This window comes from Acanthisitta chloris, unplaced genomic scaffold (assembly GCF_000695815.1).
Source record: "Acanthisitta chloris isolate BGI_N310 unplaced genomic scaffold, ASM69581v1 scaffold33533, whole genome shotgun sequence".
NCBI classification, from domain to species: Eukaryota; Metazoa; Chordata; class Aves; order Passeriformes; family Acanthisittidae; genus Acanthisitta; species Acanthisitta chloris.
In genome coordinates, this window is record NW_008667099.1 from 1191 (window position 1) to 19533 (window position 18343).

General features: G+C 39.5%; 2 protein-coding genes across 2 annotated transcripts in view; one reads left to right on the plus strand and one right to left on the minus strand.

The window, feature by feature from the left end:
• The window catches only part of MED17 (mediator complex subunit 17), a gene marked incomplete at its 5' end in the record, with an annotated part of 11316 nt that extends 1000 nt beyond the window's left edge, over positions 1-10316 (plus strand). The window contains 10 exons of the mRNA XM_009072379.1: positions 1-127; positions 1374-1510; positions 1606-1690; positions 2633-2785; positions 3598-3728; positions 4769-4953; positions 5474-5611; positions 6576-6693; positions 7950-8109; positions 9980-10316. The exon at positions 1-127 is cut by the window's left edge and continues 90 nt beyond it. Coding sequence (XP_009070627.1) covers positions 1-127; positions 1374-1510; positions 1606-1690; positions 2633-2785; positions 3598-3728; positions 4769-4953; positions 5474-5611; positions 6576-6693; positions 7950-8109; positions 9980-10185 — 1440 coding nt within the window. The remainder of the gene's footprint in view (positions 128-1373; positions 1511-1605; positions 1691-2632; positions 2786-3597; positions 3729-4768; positions 4954-5473; positions 5612-6575; positions 6694-7949; positions 8110-9979) is intronic.
• Positions 10317-14982: 4666 nt separating this feature from the next.
• VSTM5 (V-set and transmembrane domain containing 5) lies at positions 14983-17157 on the minus strand (the record flags this gene model as incomplete). The annotated part of the gene is made up of 3 exons (XM_009072380.1): positions 14983-15026; positions 16589-16729; positions 16828-17157. Coding segments are annotated over 3 exons (515 nt in total), but the record flags the coding sequence as incomplete, so codon positions are not given.
• Between the last annotated feature and the right edge of the window lie 1186 nt (positions 17158-18343).

The following is an 18343-nucleotide window of genomic DNA, read 5'->3' on the forward strand; positions in this document are numbered from 1 at the left end:
GTTGCAGAAAATCAGGAAAATAAGCGACAAAGAGACTTCAACTCTGAACTGCTCAGACTTAGGCAGCACTGGAAGCTGAGGAAAGTGGGAGACAAAATTCTTGGCGACCTGAGCTACAGAAGTGCAGGTAAACAGTAAGGTCTTGTCTTTTTGCAAGAATGGATATTTGATGACATTTTCTTTTTGTAACTGGAAAAAGAGGTGGAATATCTTGGAATAAATAATTTTAATGAGAGTTTATTCTAATTATCAGACAGGATTATAAAAGGAATAATCTTGTTTCAGTATCAGGAAACATATCTTGCCAACCTCAACCTTGAAAGTGATTTTAAAGGCTTAACTGCAGGATATTAGTAAGGATTTCTTTACAGAAACAATTTTGCACTGATTAGTTGACAGGTAGACCCCGTAAATCTTTAGCTTTTAGCTACATTTGGACTCTAAAGTATCTTTAAAAAGTGATGAGTATGTAGCATTTTCTTCTGAGTGAAGATCATAGAATCATAGAGTGTCTCATGCTGGAAAGGATTCATAAAGATTGTCATGTCTAACTCCCTGCTCCTCAGAAGACTTCCTAAAACTAAACATCACCAGAGTGTCATCAAAGATAGATTTTATTGTACCTACCATTTCTACACTTGAGAGAAACAATACTGAGCAAACACAGTATTTCATGGATTACAGTGAGAGGGTGACCAGCCCAAGGATCTAGAGGTGATGGTGGAGTGCAAGAGTGAATACAGAATCTCACAGAGCTTAAGATGCAGGGATTGGAACTGACTGTGTTGAGTTCCTGTTGTCATTGGTGAAGGAGGGGAAGGATGACTTTAACGTTATTCATGTTGTGTTCATGAAGAAGCTATAGATGTAACCCAGGCTGTGTCTCTTTCTAGATGATTTCTCCTAAACTAGATGAGCCATGCCCTGGATGTAAAAGGGATGCAGCTAGGACAGATGTGGATATCTGCTTTTATCAGTCCCTGAATGACTGACTCTAGAGTTGGATTTTTTGCAGGCAGAATATGGTCATGGTTTAAGATTGGTAGCCAAACATCATCAGCATTCCTTCAAATCAGTAAGGGTGTTGCACCTTTAAACTGTTTGCTCCCAAAACTTCAGACAGTTACTCATGCTTATTAAATATTCCTTGATAACTTGCTGTAAAATATTACATGTCACGCACTGGAGGACTGAGATGCTGTTGAAATGAGCTTTCTCATTTACCTGGGTTTTTAAGGAAGTCATTAAGAAAATTGAGTCAAGCGCAACTCTAGGTTTAGAGACTTGGAAATACATACTCTTCCAAAACAGAGGTACAGGCTTCTTTATTTGCAGCAGATGGTTTCTATTTGTCTTTGTCCTTCTTTTCTCAGGCTCCCTTTTCCTTCATCATGGCACATTTGAGGTGATAAAGAATACTGACATTGACCTGGATAAAAAGATACCTGAGGATTACTGTCCTTTGGATGTTCAGATTCCAAGTGATTTAGAGGGATCAGCATATATCAAGGTTTGTCAGAGAAAATTACGTAGTGTGAGTTTTGTTTTGGTATTTGTATGCTTGCAACAGAGAACAAACATCAAGTAATGTCCTCTCTTGCCTAGGTTTCGATTCAGAAACAAGCTCCAGACATTGGTGACCTCGGGACAGTTAATCTCTTCAAAAGACCTTTGCCAAAATCAAAACCAGGTATAGCTATATGTTGTTTTATGAGCAGGTTCTCAAGAAATGGGATTGCATATGTTTGTTTGAAAATTTTTGCATACAGCTTGAAAGAAGAGTGAACAAGAATGTTCTCCTTTGTACTGAAATTTTCTGTCTAGGTGCTGCTTGGGCTTTGGAAACATGATGCTTTCAAAGCATGCTCCTTCCGTTTGCCACATGTATTTACTCAGTTCTGAAACAAAATGATTTGGGTTGTGTTTCAGGTATTCTGAAGTACCTTTTGTTATTCATTAAAAATTCGAGCACATAACCAAAATCAAACCAAGGTGTTGTGTTTTGGCCAGTTACATCCCATTAGTTCAGCTGAACTGTGCCAGATTGCACATTGATGCGTTCGATATGTGCCAGCATATGAAGCTGTAAACTTGTGGGATTAAAAATTCATCCATTACTCTTTAGTGTTTAAAAAAACCTGTGAGGATTTTATTTCACGGTGGCCTGTGACACAGATGTTTGAACATAGACAGGATGCTGTACTCAGGGTACATTATAGACCTCTTGTGCTTACTCTCATCAGAATCTCCCAAAAACTTTGGGCCTATAAATCCTGTGAAAGCACATAGGTGAGCTGAACGTTGATTGGTAGTTCATAGAGGAGTGAACGTAATAAAGTTGGAAGTATCATTGAAAGCAAATTGCAGCTTAAGATGCAGAGGTTCATAGGCAGAGTTCATGAAATGTCTGGGCATGTAATGCATGGTTCCAGATGGGCCTTGCACTTCACAATACACATCTGTGTAAAACTGGATGTAAATGTGTTAGTGTTACCTTACAGTACTTGCTTAACTGACACTAAGTTCTGATAATACATGACTTGGAGATAAGGCCATTAGCCTAGTCACTGCACACTCTCTGGGACTTGCACAAACACATGGCTTCTCTTCAACGTTGGTTTGTGTTTTTCAGGTTCTCCACACTGGCAGACAAAGTTGGAGGCTGCACAGAACGTTCTTTTATGTAAAGAAATTTTTGCCCAGCTGTCACGAGAAGCTGTTCAAATTAAATCACAGATCCCTCACATTGTTGTGAAAAATCAGATAATCTCCCAGCCCTTCCCAGGTAGGAAACTTACTAAGGTTTCTTAACAAACAATTATTTGCTTAAACATGAACTGAAATTCCTGATTGATGTGACCTTGTTTAATGCTCTGTTTTCAAAGGTTTTGAAAAAGAGAATTTCACAGTTAGAATTTTGATCATGAATTATAGAAAAATTCTATAAGTAGTAAAAAAAACTTTTTAGGTTCTAATTTTCTCTGTTTTTCTTTGTGGTTATGTTTATTGTCCATAGTGCTTAAAGCTGTCAACTGTCATACCATGTGCACATTGCAGTTTGGAGCTGTGCATAAGTCATTGCTCCAGGATTGCACACAGGTGAAATTTAAGACTTGAGTTAATGGGTCTTCAGAAGAACAAAGGGAATTACTCTTCAGGGAGGATAATTAAGCAGCATGAAGGTGGCTCAGTCAGCTGGTGAATCCTCTGTTCTTACAAGGGCTTCACAACTGATTGTATCATATGTTTCTGGATGGCTTAAAATCTGCATGATAGTAAATCGTTCCTTCTTTGGCAAAGGGATGGGGTCCTGGGGACTTCTCTTTTTGTGTAAGATTGAGTCATAGAAATTGGAGTGAAACGCACCTCATGCGTTCAGAGTCAGCCTGTCAACACCAGTGAGTAGCAAGTCTTACTTGCTGTTGGTGCTCTGCTCTCCAGCAGCATTCTTGGATTTTTCTCTGACATGTTGAATATTTATTGTAAAACTGCTGAGTATAAAATGCAAATAAAAGCAGTTCTCAGTAGCCTCCTTGAAAATTGTCAGTGCTCTCGTTTTTCTTGTTCTTTTAATTTTTTTCCATCTGCTTTGTACAGGTTTGCAGTTGTCTATTTCTCTGTGTCACTCTTCCAACGACAAAAAATCACAAAAGGCTGCTTCTGAAAAACAGAATCCAGAGGATCATCTCTATGTTCTGGAACATAATTTGCATCAACTTATCAGAGAGGTAATGCATTTATGGACAAGTACTGAAGAGTTTTTGGGCTTTTGCTCAGTCTTGTGCCCAGTGTGCGGCCCAGTGACAGCCGAGCGCCACTAGAGGCCAGTCGCCTTCCATCCGTTTGTGTGCAGCGGCTTGCTGCTCGGCTACAGTGGGTGTGGGTGGCTCGTGAGCTCCAGTTGATGCTTTCACAGAATGCTAGTTCTTTACTTAACCTCAGGCCTGGCTGCTCACCTCAGAAAAGCAAAGTTTTTCCAGTAAAGCTCATCAGTCCCTTTTCCATTGTGTCTGATTAGTGCTTGTCAAGCACTAAGTGCATCTATTCATGATGTACCCCCATGAAGGAAGAGCAATCAATTACCGTAATAGCTTTGCTTCTTTTGGGGTCCACTGCTCTGCTTCAGCCTCTTAGATTCTCGTATAATCTAGCAGAATGACCTGGGGTAGAAGGTTGAGGTTGTGTCTATTCAGGAAAGGAGCACAATTCTACTTGTCTAAGCACAGTTGAAACTCTGTTCCAGAGCGTGTTGATCTCCTTCGAGCATGGCTCTGGAAGTCATGCAGCCATGTGGAATAGTCCAGTGTTTTAAACACTGAACTAGGTTTCATGAAGTGTTTGCTCAATGCAGAGCTCTGTTGTGAATTTCCTTTCTTGACTTTGTGCAGGTTGCTAAATTTTTTGTACCTCTTCCCCCCTTCTTAAAATACTTCCTTTATTTGTGTTTGACCATTCTTTCTGTCTCCAGAGATGTATGCAAGGCAGACTTAGTAGTAGGAGCTACTGCCATGCTACCTGATTTTTGTTAGTTAGCACTTCTGTTTTTGAATCACTTTCCATAAAGACACACATAAACAGGGGAGGCAAAGTACTAGTGTAGAGCTGGTTTTGAAGTGCTGTCAAGTTTATGAAGTTAAAAAGTGGCACTTTTTGAAAGTATGTACACTTAAAAAACCTAATGTGAAGCAGTGTGTTGCAGTATATATAATATGTTTTGCAGATATGTTATTTGGTCACTTCCTTTTATAACAACTGTTGTTTGTTGCAGTGTCACAAGCAAACTCTGAGCTCGACAGTGATGCCACATCCAGCCAGTGCACCTTTTGGCCACAAGAGAATGAGGCTTGCAGGACCCCAGGCTTTTGATAAAAATGATATCAGTTCTTTACAGTCAAATGAAGGGCTTCTGGAAAAGATAATAAAGCAGGCAAAACACATCTTTTTGAGGCGCAGGTAGGTCACAAGCTAGTCTTGTTAAAAGCTGCAATAAATTGTCCCATCATGTAGAATACAACTGATCTTTTTTCAGTGTTCTTAGAAGTAGCTAATTCTTCCTTCATGGTTAAAATAGTATTTATTTGTACTTACTAAGAACCAATAATATATCATAAAATATGAGAAAACAACACTTAGTAAAAAAAAAAGAAGATCACATTTCTTCAAGACCTCTGTGACAGTTATGCAATAGGCTGCTGATAATTATCCCTACTTACCTTACACTGCATAAATCTTTCTTGAGTATTCTTTGCTATGCAGTAGCTGATACTGAGTAATACCACTTTAATGCTGCTGCAGAGTGTGTGAGAAATGTACAGAATAAACCGATAGGCTTCATTAGCACCAGAATGGTGCTGAAATAAAACTTTGCCACACACAGTTCTGTTAAATCTAATAACCTACTCACTCCCTTTAAACAAGGTAACAGCACAGACTGCCTAGATTACTGTGTGTGGAATATGTCTTTATCTTCTAGAACTGCTCGAACCATTGACAGCCTGGCGAGTCGTATTGAGGATCCTCAGATTCAGGCCCACTGGTCCAATATAAATGATGTTTATGAATCCAGTGTTAAAGTTCTAATAACTTCTCAAGGATATGAACAGATATGCAAGTAAGTATATGAATGCATGTCTCTCTTTAGTAGTAGAAGCATGCAGCAAAGACAGCCGCTGTTCAGGGTGTGTTTTAGGAGTTTAGATTATCTTCACGCAGACAAGTGGAGTTATTTGTGTGCATTTGTTTCTGAGTTGTGGGCTGAGCAGCCATCCTAAAAAAACCCTTCCCCGCTTTACACTTTAATGAAGAAATTTAGTACATCTTTAATTAGCGCAGTTTCCTTTCAAAGAAGAAATTGAGGTGAGAGTGGCCATTTAAGGGAGATTTACTTTAGGCAGAGGTGGCTGAATATAAAGTGTTGTTTGATGTGCTGCATGCTAAACTTCCAGTCTGGTCATGGAAGTGTAATCAGTGGTAACTTGGTTGCAGACGTGGAACTCATGTTTTTCGTGTATTTAGTTATGCATGCTGTCACCAAAATAAGAGATTTCCTGTTCCAGAAACAAATGTCTGCATGCTGACCAGCAGTGAATTCACTAATGCATTGACGTGGGGTTTTCTTTCGCTTGGAGCAGTGCTCTCTGGCTGTGTCCACAGTGTGAGGCAAACTGCAGTTGTTGGTGCAATTTCCAGTCTTGGTTCCAGAGTATGTACACTGCCCAACTCTTGTCTGTAGGCTAGAATAGTCTCTTGAGTGCGTTTTCCGTTGCACTTCTGGAAGTAAATTTGGGCACGGTGGCAGGCAGGGAGCTGTGAGGCACTTCAGGAGGCTCCTTGACCTGAACAAGCAGTGGGCCAGGTCTGGGAACATGCCACAGAATATCTTCCCTACGGTACAGAGGGAGCTGTTGTGGTGAGTGATGAAACTGAAGTGTTTGGAGTTGCTGTCATATTCCATAGGCTTTGCACCATCCATCTAAAGAGCTGTTGTCAATGACTGGGAGGGATTTGGTGTTCTTAGTTTCTTGTTTTCTTGAGCTGTAATGCATTTTGAATAAATAAGCATTTTGTCTTCAAAGATCCATTCAACTACAGCTGAACATCGGAGTTGAACAAATCAGAGTTGTGCATAGAGATGGAAGAGTTATTACGCTGTCCCATCAAGAGCAAGAACTGCAGGATTTCCTTTTATCTCAGGTAGACTCATATGCATTATTCTTTCCTTTCTTGTAGTGTTCAAGAAGCAGGAAGGGTTAGAATCTCACCTTTATCTGTGTAGAAAAAGTTAGAAAACTTCAAACGAAGATAGTGAAAATGGGAAGGTGAATGAATTTTCACTATGTTTGTATAGTGACTTCAGCAACTGTTACTAAAATATAATGCCAGTTCTTACTGAGGTCAGTAGTAATAACAATTTTTCCCTCCCATTTAAAATACATTTCTTTATCCTACTCATTATAGGAGAAACAAGTCAGTGAGAGTTATAGCAGACAGTAAGGTGTTCTCTGTATGAAACTTACTGCAACCAAGTCCTGTGTAGAGTTCTTAATTAGCCCACAATTACTGTCATTTCAGCACTGTCTGTTAGTGCTCACTTTGCATCAGCCATTACTAAATCAGCTGATATTTGAATGAACCCTGTTCTCTTAATTGCTTAGAACAAGCTGCTGGTTTTATTCAGAAGTGACAATCTCCCTACTATGCATTATAAATAGTCAAAATACTGGTCTTTAGTAACAGTGACTGGTCTGTTGCAGTTACCTAAAACTCTTAAGACACAGAAAACAAGTTGAAACAGATTCTGCTGAGGGCATGTCTTTTTGGCCAAGTGTTGCCAGACTTGTTCACAGAGAACTGCTGAACAGTGCTAGATACTTCCTTGTTACAAGTGTTAAGTCATGGTACAGAAAAACAGTAGCATTTAAGCTTCTGAGCTGTTAAAGCTCAGGGCTTACATTCGAGCATTAGTGGAGATAATCATGCATATAAGATCCTCAACTTTTTTTTTCCTGAATTTTCTCTATTAATACTTTTGCAGATTTTTTTAACATATTTTACAGCAGAAGTCTCATTCCTGTTCAGAGACAGGGTTATTTAAAAATCCTGTTTGTATCCCTTGAATTATTTTTGAGACCTAAATAAAGGTATTTGTAAATTGAAAGCAATACTTAAATAAAATATGTAAGCCCGTATACCTATGAAAAATTCATCTAGCTGCACAATATAGTGGTCTTCTCTGTCTGCAAAAGAACTAGTCTAAATTCAAATAACACAAAGCTCTACCAGCATACATGTTAAAAAAAGTTCCTCTGTAACTAGAGAACTTACAAGTCAGAGTCACTTTTATAAATAACTACTGTGCAGCTGAAGGAAAAAAAGGCCTGATAAAACCAGTAAGTCATTCTATGGTGTGCAAATACTGAACAGAAGACAAACTTCTTGTTATCTTTCAGATGTCACAGCACCAAGTACATGCAGTCCAGCAGCTTGCAAAAGTTATGGGGTGGCATGTGCTGAGCTTCAGTAATCATGTTGGTCTGGGGCCAGTGGAGAGTATTGGCAATGCATCAGCAATCACTGTGGCATCACCAAATGGAGACTATGCCATTTCAGGTAGTGTTTTCTATTGCAAATGTATGGAAAGTCTTAAAATTCTTAAGCAAAATCTACAGGCTTTGCAAGTCTCTCTCTGATATGTTTCTGTGATACTTTGCTATAAATTGATATTGTTCTATTAAAGTCTAGAGATCTATCTCTGTCGTGTATGGAGTTGACATCTAAATAGAATCAGTACTTTGCCCAGAAAGCCACTTAATATAAACCTGATTTAATTTACACAGACTTGAAAATATTTTGTATAATTAGCATAAAAAAAAGAGATTACGGGAACCATCCAGATCCTGAGAGAAGGAAACAAGGCAAAACAACAGGATCACAACTCTGCACTTAAGGAGAACAGAGTTTGGACTCTGCAGGGAGCTTCCTGAAAGAATCCTATGGGATATGATCCTATGGGATGGAAAGAAGAGAGGTTCAAGAGAGCTGGTTGATGTTTTTTTGTTTGTTTTTTTTTCAAGGATCACCTCTTTCAAGCACAATAAGGGTCATTCCTGTATTCAGGAAGTTGTGCAAAGGTGACAGAAGCTCTGTGTGTATGAACAGGGAGCTCGTGACTGAACTTATGACATAGAAAAGAAGCTGCAAGAGATTATAAGCAGGACCAGTTGACCTGGGAGGGAGACAGAGAGACTGTCCAAGTATGCATCAGTGAGGATAGGAAAGCTAAGGTCCTGAATCTGGTGAGTGATGTACAGGAAAACAAGAACAGCTTCAACAGGTATGTCAGCAGCAAAAGGAAGATTAGGGGAAATGTGGAACTGTTATTAAATGGTGGCACAGGACATGGAGAAGGCCAAGGTACTTGATGCCTTATTTGCTTTGGTTTTAAGCCTGGCCTTCAGGTATGGGTCTGAGAGACCCACAGGATATTTTGCAGCAAAGAAGACTTACCCCCAGTAGCAGAGGACCAAGTTAGAGAACCTCTGAACAAATTTAGATATATGCAAGGTCATTGGACCAGATGAGATATATCCACGAGGGCTGAGGGAGCTGATTGATGTCATTGTAAGGCCACTCTTGATCATCTTTGAAAGGTCATGGTTATCAGGAAGGGTTCCTGAGAATTGGAAGAAGGTAGATGCCACATCCTACATTCATAGGAGAATGTGGGAAACTGCAGTCTGGTCAGCCTCATTGCAATTATTGAGAAGATGAGTGGGAAAAACAGTCCCAGAAGTTGTTTCAGATGTTTCCAAACATATTAAGAAGGTGGTGGTGATGGGGAGTAGTCAGCATCATTTTTTAAAGGAGAAATGATGTTCCATCATCCTGATAGTCATCTCTTTGTAGCTTGGGAGGTGAGGGCAAAGTTAAGTGTTACCTCCCTAACTGCTTATTTTAGAAGCCAACGCACACCACTGCCAGCATCAAAACATAGAAACTCATCTAAGCCAACAAAACACCACCACCATTCCACCAATCCTGCAGAATTTTGTGATTGAAAGCAACACCTATACTTAGTGACTTCGTTCTTGTCCACTTGAGATAAATGCAGTCAAATTTTCAACTCAATAGTGAGGAGTACATCCAAGGAAAGAATGAGCAAAACCAAAAAACCCTTCCTGGCATTATTAGGGAAAAAAACGCATTTGTAAGGTGTTCATGTGGGGTTTGTATCAAATGTTTCTCTGATTTGATCTAAGCAAGAATATGCACTTCTAAAGCAACAAAATCATAGAGAAGTGGGAGATGAGAGAGGGAAAATTCTAAGAAAACGATTTTAAAAAGAAAGGATTTCCCTTGTTTGCTTTTAGCATGCTTGGACTTGAGTAGGAGTAATGTATAGTATATACAAGGAAGAATATTTAATATATGGAAGTCCTGCAGTGTAAAAATGTTCATGAAAATCTCTGTCCATTCACAGTACGTAATGGTCCGGAAAGCGGCAGCAAAGTTATGGTTCAGTTTCCACGGAGCCAGTGCAAGGATCTCCCCAAAGGTGATGTACTACAGGACAGCAAGTGGAATCATCTCCGAGGGCCATTCAAGGAAGTGCAGTGGAATAAAATGGAAGGGCGTAACTTTGTGTATAAAATGGAACTCCTCATGGCTGCCCTAACTCCATGCTAAGAACACATCAGCCTCTCAGGGGGGCCTGGAATTGTCTCTGTGCTGCGAGCAATCACTGCCTGTGCAGCAAATAAGCAAAACCAAATTTATTTCCTGTACAGATATGTCCATTATGGTGTTTGTAATAAAACCTTTTTTCAATGGCATATAAAATGCACTTTTTGAAAAAGTTCCTTTCACCTCTGTATTTGCAGATTGCTCTGTCTAGAGTAACATAGCTGAGTAATTAATGTCTTTTTTTGTTTATAAAATTGAATTTGGTAGTTCTTTGCTACATGAAAGGTGTCTGCTCGGAGTCATTCCCTTTCCCCTCAGCCCTAGTTTTCCTCAATGTCTCTTTGCAAGTATTTCTCAAAGATGAAAAATACTAGAATTGAATTGGGCTATTGATAAGCCTTTCAGTGATTTATACCATAGGGCCTGACTGTCTTGTGGAAGCTAATGGACACATTTGAGAAGTGGAGCTCCCTTGTCAAGAATTGAGGCTAAACACTTGAGAATCAAGGAACAGCCTTCACTCTGTGGCATTCTTCTGTTGTATTTTGTTTGTACATTGATGGGGCTCCCGGGTGATCCATTTGTTTTTGAGAAATATATTTATTTGGCAGTTTGTTTAAACTGAGAGTGTTACAAAGTCACAGCTTGTGGCAAACATCTTTCCTCCCTGATGGCCTGTCTGATGTTGGTTACTTTGCTTGTGTTTTCTGTCCTTGTTTCTGCAAGCATGTAGAGGAAAGGGTCTTACTTGGCTTGCAAAATTCTGACAGTTTGAGTTTGTGGGTGACTTGTGTAAATTGATTTCTGGATAGAGGAGGTAACTCATTCAGTAAACCTTCCACACTTGCACTGCTGGGTTTTTCTCCTGCAGTCTTAATGATTATCATCAAAAATAATATCTTCGATCAGCTCTTTTGAGTTCTTTCAAAATAAAAGAAGTCATGTTTTTGTTGGTTTTGGTTGTAATTGTAGCTGCCTTAATGCTTCTAGTAAGGTGTTTAACAAAGCTTTTATTTTGTTTGATACTTGATTGATAAAGGTCTTTTTGAAACCTGTTTGTATGAACTGGTTCAGATTCATGTCCACACTGTGAGTGTGTATATATGAGAATCTTTTGAGTTCTTTCAAAATAAAAGAAGTCATGTTTTTGTTGGTTTTGGTTGTAATTGTAGCTGCCTTAATGCTTCTAGTAAGGTGTTTAACAAAGCTTTTATTTTGTTTGATACTTGATTGATAAAGGTCTTTTTGAAACCTGTTTGTATGAACTGGTTCAGATTCATGTCCACACTGTGAGTGTGTATATATGAGAACTTCTTGCACATAAACATGTTTGAATTGAACATCATACTTGTGGGGTGGCAGTTCTTATTTTGTTGTATTCTCAAGTAATAAAGAATAGTTGTAGGAAATACTTATTAAGCAACTGCTTGTGGCAAGCTGCTGCTCAGTGCGTATCCAGAGAAGCTCTTCTACTTAGGTTGGTGTTTGCCAGAGTGGAGCGTCTTGTTTCAGTTCCTGGGAGTACTTGCTTCTGTGCAACTGAACTATGAGAGAGAAAGGGTTTTACTTTCAGGTTCCGATGAGTTACCCAAGACGACGTATGAAAATGAAAAATATTAGTTGAAAATAGTCTCTTGATCTTGAAAGATGGCTGAATCTTAGGCAGCGCCTATGATCCCAGGCCCTGTATTGCTGGGCTAGCAGACACTGTACAATTACAGGCAGAAAGGGGTTTTGCTCCTTGGTGAACAGTTTATGCATCTGTTTATGCATCTATGTATGGCTGCTCTGACTTCTGCCAGCACAACAAATCTTCTCTTGCTAATAATTAGAAGGTGAGTGTATGAAACTTGAACATGTCTTTTCATTTCACTGTTCCTAACCTAAATTGACAGGTCTGCATGTGGCAATTGCCTTTTCATCAAGTAAGTTCATGACCAAGGAATCAGATCACTGTGGAGCTACTAGACACTCATGGTTGCAGGATTTGTCTCCTGAAAAGAGGATGTCACTTGTGTTGCAGAAGTGCAAGCACTGCACATTAGCAGTGAAAACATTTCAAAAGACTTCAGGCCTAGCTGAAAAAGTAAGAATAATAACAACAACAAAAAAGAATTATTAGAGAGCTGGAGAGTCTGTCTGTAGTGTTGAATACATAGGAATTTCTAATTTTAATGGAAAACATTGATTAGATTTCTAACAGGAGGACAGTCTTGAAATTTGGTAGTGCATCTTTGAATATGCAATGAGGACATTAATGAATGATTAACACCTTTACACCTTTACAATTGATTTCCAAAGCAATCTTGTGAATTTGAACATCTCTTTAAAAGTAGCCTTAATCCTTTTGATCATGTAGAATGCTCTGAATAAAATATGGTGCTGTTTTGCAGCAAGTTTACAAGTAGAATAAGAATAGCTACTAGTTTCTAAACTTCCACTTTCACAACTTGCCATAAGACTTCAGATACTCCAATGTAGCGAGAAACTGCAGACAGCTTAGCCTCATGTTCTGCATATCAAATATTACTGACATTAATGATGCATATTGACATTTTCAGAAAAATGTATTTTTTGTGACCCTCCTTGTGTACAGTAAGCATGTTAAATTCTGATTAAAATTTGTGGATGAGGAATTGCCTATAAGGAAAACTGTACATAGATTAACTGTACTGTATATCCTCACTGAATACTATTTGAATCCTCATTTATCATCTAGGATGTTACTACCTAAAAGCAAAGCTGGCACCAGGATCAGTACCCAAGGATGAGTGCCTCAAGGTGCTGTGACTTCAGACAAGCTGAGAGAAGTAGAACAACTGTGCTAGTTGGAAACTTCTTATGGCTGTTGTAGTGCATCTTAAACTGAAGAATTCCTACTTTCATCCCGGTTTTCAAATACTGTGGTTTAAAAGTGTGTGTGATCTCTACAAGCACAGCAGTGCACTTGAATGGTTATTCACGTCTGGATCCATTTCTGCCTTTGGCAATGGTTGTGTTCAGGTCAATGTTAGAAGATCATAACAGTGTTACGTGTAAGCTGCACTTTTTGTGCTTTCTAAATAATTCTGGCAGAGCACCTGCTACATATTCAGCTCAGCCTAATACCTCACTTCACATTCAGATTCTAAGGAGTTAAAAATATGGCATAGATAAACAGAAAGAAAAAACCAATTATGTTTTCCATATGCTGTAAATATACTTTTCCAAGTACTTTAAGCTTGGTGATTAAAACAGATGCACTTAGAGTTTGTCAGAGCTTAGTTCACTCAGAGATATACACACAAATGTATATTACCAGATTGGTAATATATATTTAAAGCAGAAAATTAGAACAAACTGTCACAGCAAACAGCTGAATCTGATACCTGAATTTCTGAGTGGGAGAAAGGCCCTTACTACTACAAATGGTCAGTTTAATCTGGGGATGACTTACAGGTATTGTGTATAGGGTGCTTTGGAAAAATCTTGTTTGGGACCTACCTGCATCATTATGCACTTGGTGAGAAATTCTCTGTTTTTCCAAGTGGAGCCCATAGCACCTCTGCACCTGAGACATCCTAGTCCCTGACCAGAGAGGAAGCTCTGTCAGCCTGTCCTGTAAAAGGTGTACGCAAACAAGTGAGATGAAGTGTGTGAGAGGTGGTAGCAGCAGTTTGGCTCAAACAGCCACGTGGCAGTCTACAGGCACAGATTAGTCCATGGTCTCTTATGTTTTCAAAGTTTATTTCACACTGCAAAATTCTCATCACAAAAGCAAAACAGAATAATTTGAAGCTCAGTCCCTTTAGTGCTTTCTCACTGACAAAATATTATTCCACCCTGCAGATTTGCAGGTGGAGAATGTAAGTGCAATATGCAAATTCAAGAAAACATTAGTTAGGTTACTTCATGTTTCCTTACAACATAGGGAAAGCAAACATGGCTTCTCAACAAGAGCAATTTCAATGCTGTTTTAGCTTTTCTCAGTTAGACTGCTCCTCACTAGCCTAAGTTAGCAAAGGACATCTTTCACGACAAAACTGGCCAGTATGTTGTCACCCCACTGGTGTGGTGTGTCAGTATTTTATCTGACCCCACTAATCTTTTTAGTGTCCTCTTTAGTGCTTCCACATGCTTCCTTGTTTAAACACCTGCTCTAGTAATGTCATAAAATGCATGTTAATATCCATCCTGGGGCAGTGTAAACAATTGGAAATAAAAGTGGGAGAACTTTAACCTTTAAGCTCGGTGTGCTTTCAAAGTCAGTTTTGTCTCATGAAGAATTACAAGTTGACTTCAGAGCTTCTGGAAGTTCCTTACACCCAAAAGTAGCAACACAGGTGCAATAAACAGGTTTCAATGCTTGAAATTAATTTTTTAATGTAATACTGTAATTAGATACTAAATTTATTATGTTGAAGGATGCTAATGACCACTCTGTCTGTAATAGCAGACTTGCTGTATCCAAAATACAGGTGTCCTCCAAGACCATGATAATTTCCTTTATGTGTTGATCTTAGAGGCTTGGTTGGTTGGTTTTAAGAGTGGTACAGGCTGTAGATTTTATTAGTTAGCCACAAAAATGTGTTTGTGCTCAGCAAGAAAGCATACTCTTTTTTACGCTGACCTTGACTGGCAGAACTGAAAACTGAACAGGTCAAAACAGTTCCACCAGACACTGCTGATTTAATTACTTTGCAAGTCAGGATGTTTCTGCAGTAGTCACAAATGTTTTACCTTCTAGGTTTGTTCTTGCTTTCTTTGCCAATACTTTCTCCTGAGGTAGATTTGTTATTTTTGTTATGAGACAGTCCTTGGCTAACACTCAATGGTTTCCAATTCAATCTCTTCCGTTGTACTTGCTGTAAATAAAAGGATATTGTTATTGATTGGCAAATGGATTAGAAGGCCAGTGTTCCAAAATTAACTGTGCTGTGTTAATACCTGAGACATTTCGACCTTTTCAATATTAGCCCAAGCTTGCTCATCTACAATTAGGTTTTAAATACATCCTTTCAAAATATTTAACTGCATAAAGAGTCCCTCATAATCTTTAAAGTGACACTGGTTTCTTCCAATACAAGGCTAAAGGCACTATGAAAACTAAAGTCCACAGGGCTTGTCCTTATACCTCTCTTCATGACTTCTAAAAGGAGAGCTCTTCTAAGGTGGAATTGGGGCAGATTCTGCTTTGGACCATGTTCTGGAAGATGGCACAAGTTTCCAGAAGTGTGGTTTTCCTGAACTCTGCCAAATAGCTGTATTCAATTTAGCTCTGCAGGGAGATTGACTTTTACTGGAGGAAGAAGAGGCTTTATCCAAACAAAAGCCTGTATATTCTGGCAGGACAAGAAAATTTTTAGTAGCTAGAGAAGGTTATGAATGGTGTGTACACCATGAAGACAGCAGCAGCCCTTAGAGCTATAGGTGAGTGACAGAAAAGAAGAGGCAGCTCAATCCAAATTAATTTCTTCTCATGTCAGGTTTTGCAGAGTTGACACCAAGTCTGGGCCATGAGGCTTAGGATGCTTGAATATCTCTGTTGGTCTAGTAAACTACTGATAGCTAGGCTGCTTCTTGTAATGTAACAGCATAAGCAGCACTTATTTTATAGAATAAGTACAGACCTTTTACCTACAGGGCAAGAAACCACTGCCGGATCTGCACTTACAAAGAAGGGAGGTAAACACCTGAAATGTTTTGAAGTGGTAAAAGAAACCTCCAGTTCCAAGGATGTACCTAAGAGCTTGATCCCAGGCCCATAGCATGACACTTTGTCTTGCTGCCTAGGCCAAATATTCCTGGCTGTGGCTTAGAAATTTCTTCTCTAATATGTGCATGTTCCTTTTAGTGCAGCCTGAATGTTGCCTTGACCTGCTTTTCATGGATCATGTCTTTGGTGTGTATCAGGAGTCTGGTTTTGGTATTAGTCAGTGTTTGTTGGAGTCTGCAACTGGATCAAAGGTGAGGACAGATGAAGCAGGGGCTTGAGAGGAGAGAGAGAGGTGCAGTCCTCCGTGAACTGAGGTGAGGGCCACTCCCAAGGGCCATTTGAGTATTTTCCCTAGGATATAGTCTTCTGGTGTAAGCTCTGAGAGGACTGCTGATCCTCTGCAATTTGTCTCCGGTCCTCTGATGGGAGGTTATTGCAGCTCTGGCCTTTTCTCCCCAGTTTTTGCAATTAGCAATATTGGGAAGTGTTTCATTATTTCTGACTTGAAATGTATAAGGTAGATGTCCTGTGGATTGTTCTGCGACTTAATACCTGTTATTCAGTTGCCTTAGCTAGTAAAGTGTTGGGACAGGGTAACTGATTTCAGTCTTGTTTCTCAACGTCCCTGTTTAGCACCATTATGGCACAAATTTTAGGCTCAAATATCAGCCTTGAAAACCCTACACGTGGACTGCATTCTTAGAGAGATACCTGTTAGTTTGTGCGTTGTCTTCTTCTGAAAGAGATGCAGAGATTTATTACACAGCCACATGAAGCAGATCAGAATGGCAGATACTGCAGCGAGAAATGCAAAGACAACTGCTACAAAATGTAAATCTTCATAGATAATCTCTGCAGGGAAAATGGAAAAAATAGTGTTATAAAATTGATTATGGGCAGATTGATGTTTAAACATGGGATAAAGCCAAAATGTCTCATCCAGTTTGTACCATAAACATTGACTATGATGGTGCCATAGGCGTTGGTTCCATACTCCTCCGTTACAGTGACAAAATAGTAGCCTGCATCTCGCATGCCCACGTTCAGAAGCTGTATAGAGCCATTTTCAAAAGTAGTCACTCTATCCTTGTAGGCTGTGGATATGTTGACATAATTCCCACTTTTCCACTCAGCAATGGTGGTGGTGCCCCAGCTTGAAACATGCTTCCACTCAATGGTGGCGACGCCTCTGCAAGAGTATTCAACTGAGAGGAGGATGTTTTGTGCCACTGTTGCATTGATGTTGGCTTGGGGAACAATTAATGATACTCCTCCTGGAGCTGAAAGACAAAGGAGAGTGATGAGTGTGCAGGTGATATTACACCAACCATCTGGGGCAGATCACACCTCTGGGTGTGATTTATCCTACCTATCACACTGGCTTGTTTTAAGAGAGAATAGACCATGCTTTGCAGTTTCTCTTTCATTCTGCTGTCCATATAAGTAACATACATACATTAAAGACCAAATACACACTTTTAATTGGTGATAGTAAAAATGTTTCCACCACAGAGGTCAAGTAATCGTGTGTGTTTCAGTGTTTCGATACCCAAATTGAAAGGGACTTTGGAAAGTTCTTTTCGGGTAAGGGAGCATAGCATTTTCTGAACACTGCACAATGCTTTTGTGTTCATCAGTAACTGGCTTTCTTCTAACATCCTGCGTTGAAATGGAAAGTCTAATCACTACGTCCAAGGTAACCTGTCATATTAATTAATTACCTTCCCCAAAAAACTTGAACTGTACTACATGTAGGTATGCAAAGACCTGGCAAGGACTTCATCATGTTTTCAGGATACATAATCGACATTTGAGACATCAGCTTCTTAAAGGCAGCCAGATATATGCCAGCACAGACAAACTGCATGTAATCAAAGGTATGCAGCTTCATGAGAAGCCAGGGACTGCATGTTCTTGATGATATCCAGGAAAAAAATGCACATAAAAGGAAATTTAATTCCCACCTAGTTCCTACTGACGTGATTACAGAGCTGTTCATAACACCATGAAACCCAACTGACCGCTTAGTTTAATGTGTAACCACAGTAATTTCTGCTTGCATGTGGGTGTTTCTGCATGAAGATTTGGATGAACGCCAACATCTGAGTTTCAACTGGCATACATTTTTTCTTTTTATTAGTGGCATGTTTGAGACACTTGGCTAGAGACTGAAATCCTGTTATCTACCCCCAAAAATCAAAACAGATGAAAGGCAGATAAAGCAGAGAGTAAGCCTGTCCTTTAAGAGTAAGTCTGAATGTTTTTTCCTGGTTTGGCTTGGGGCAGCTCGCCCGCTCTCCTCTCTAACTGCGGGAACAGCCTGACTGCAAGGGCAGAATGAAAAAGTAATGCTGACCTGCAAATGTCTGTAACCCAGTGGGGAGTGAGAATGAGGCCCACAGCTACACTGAAAGAGTGCAAAGCAGGACCCCCAGGGATGATCCCGGAGGTTTTGAAGAGTCTTCA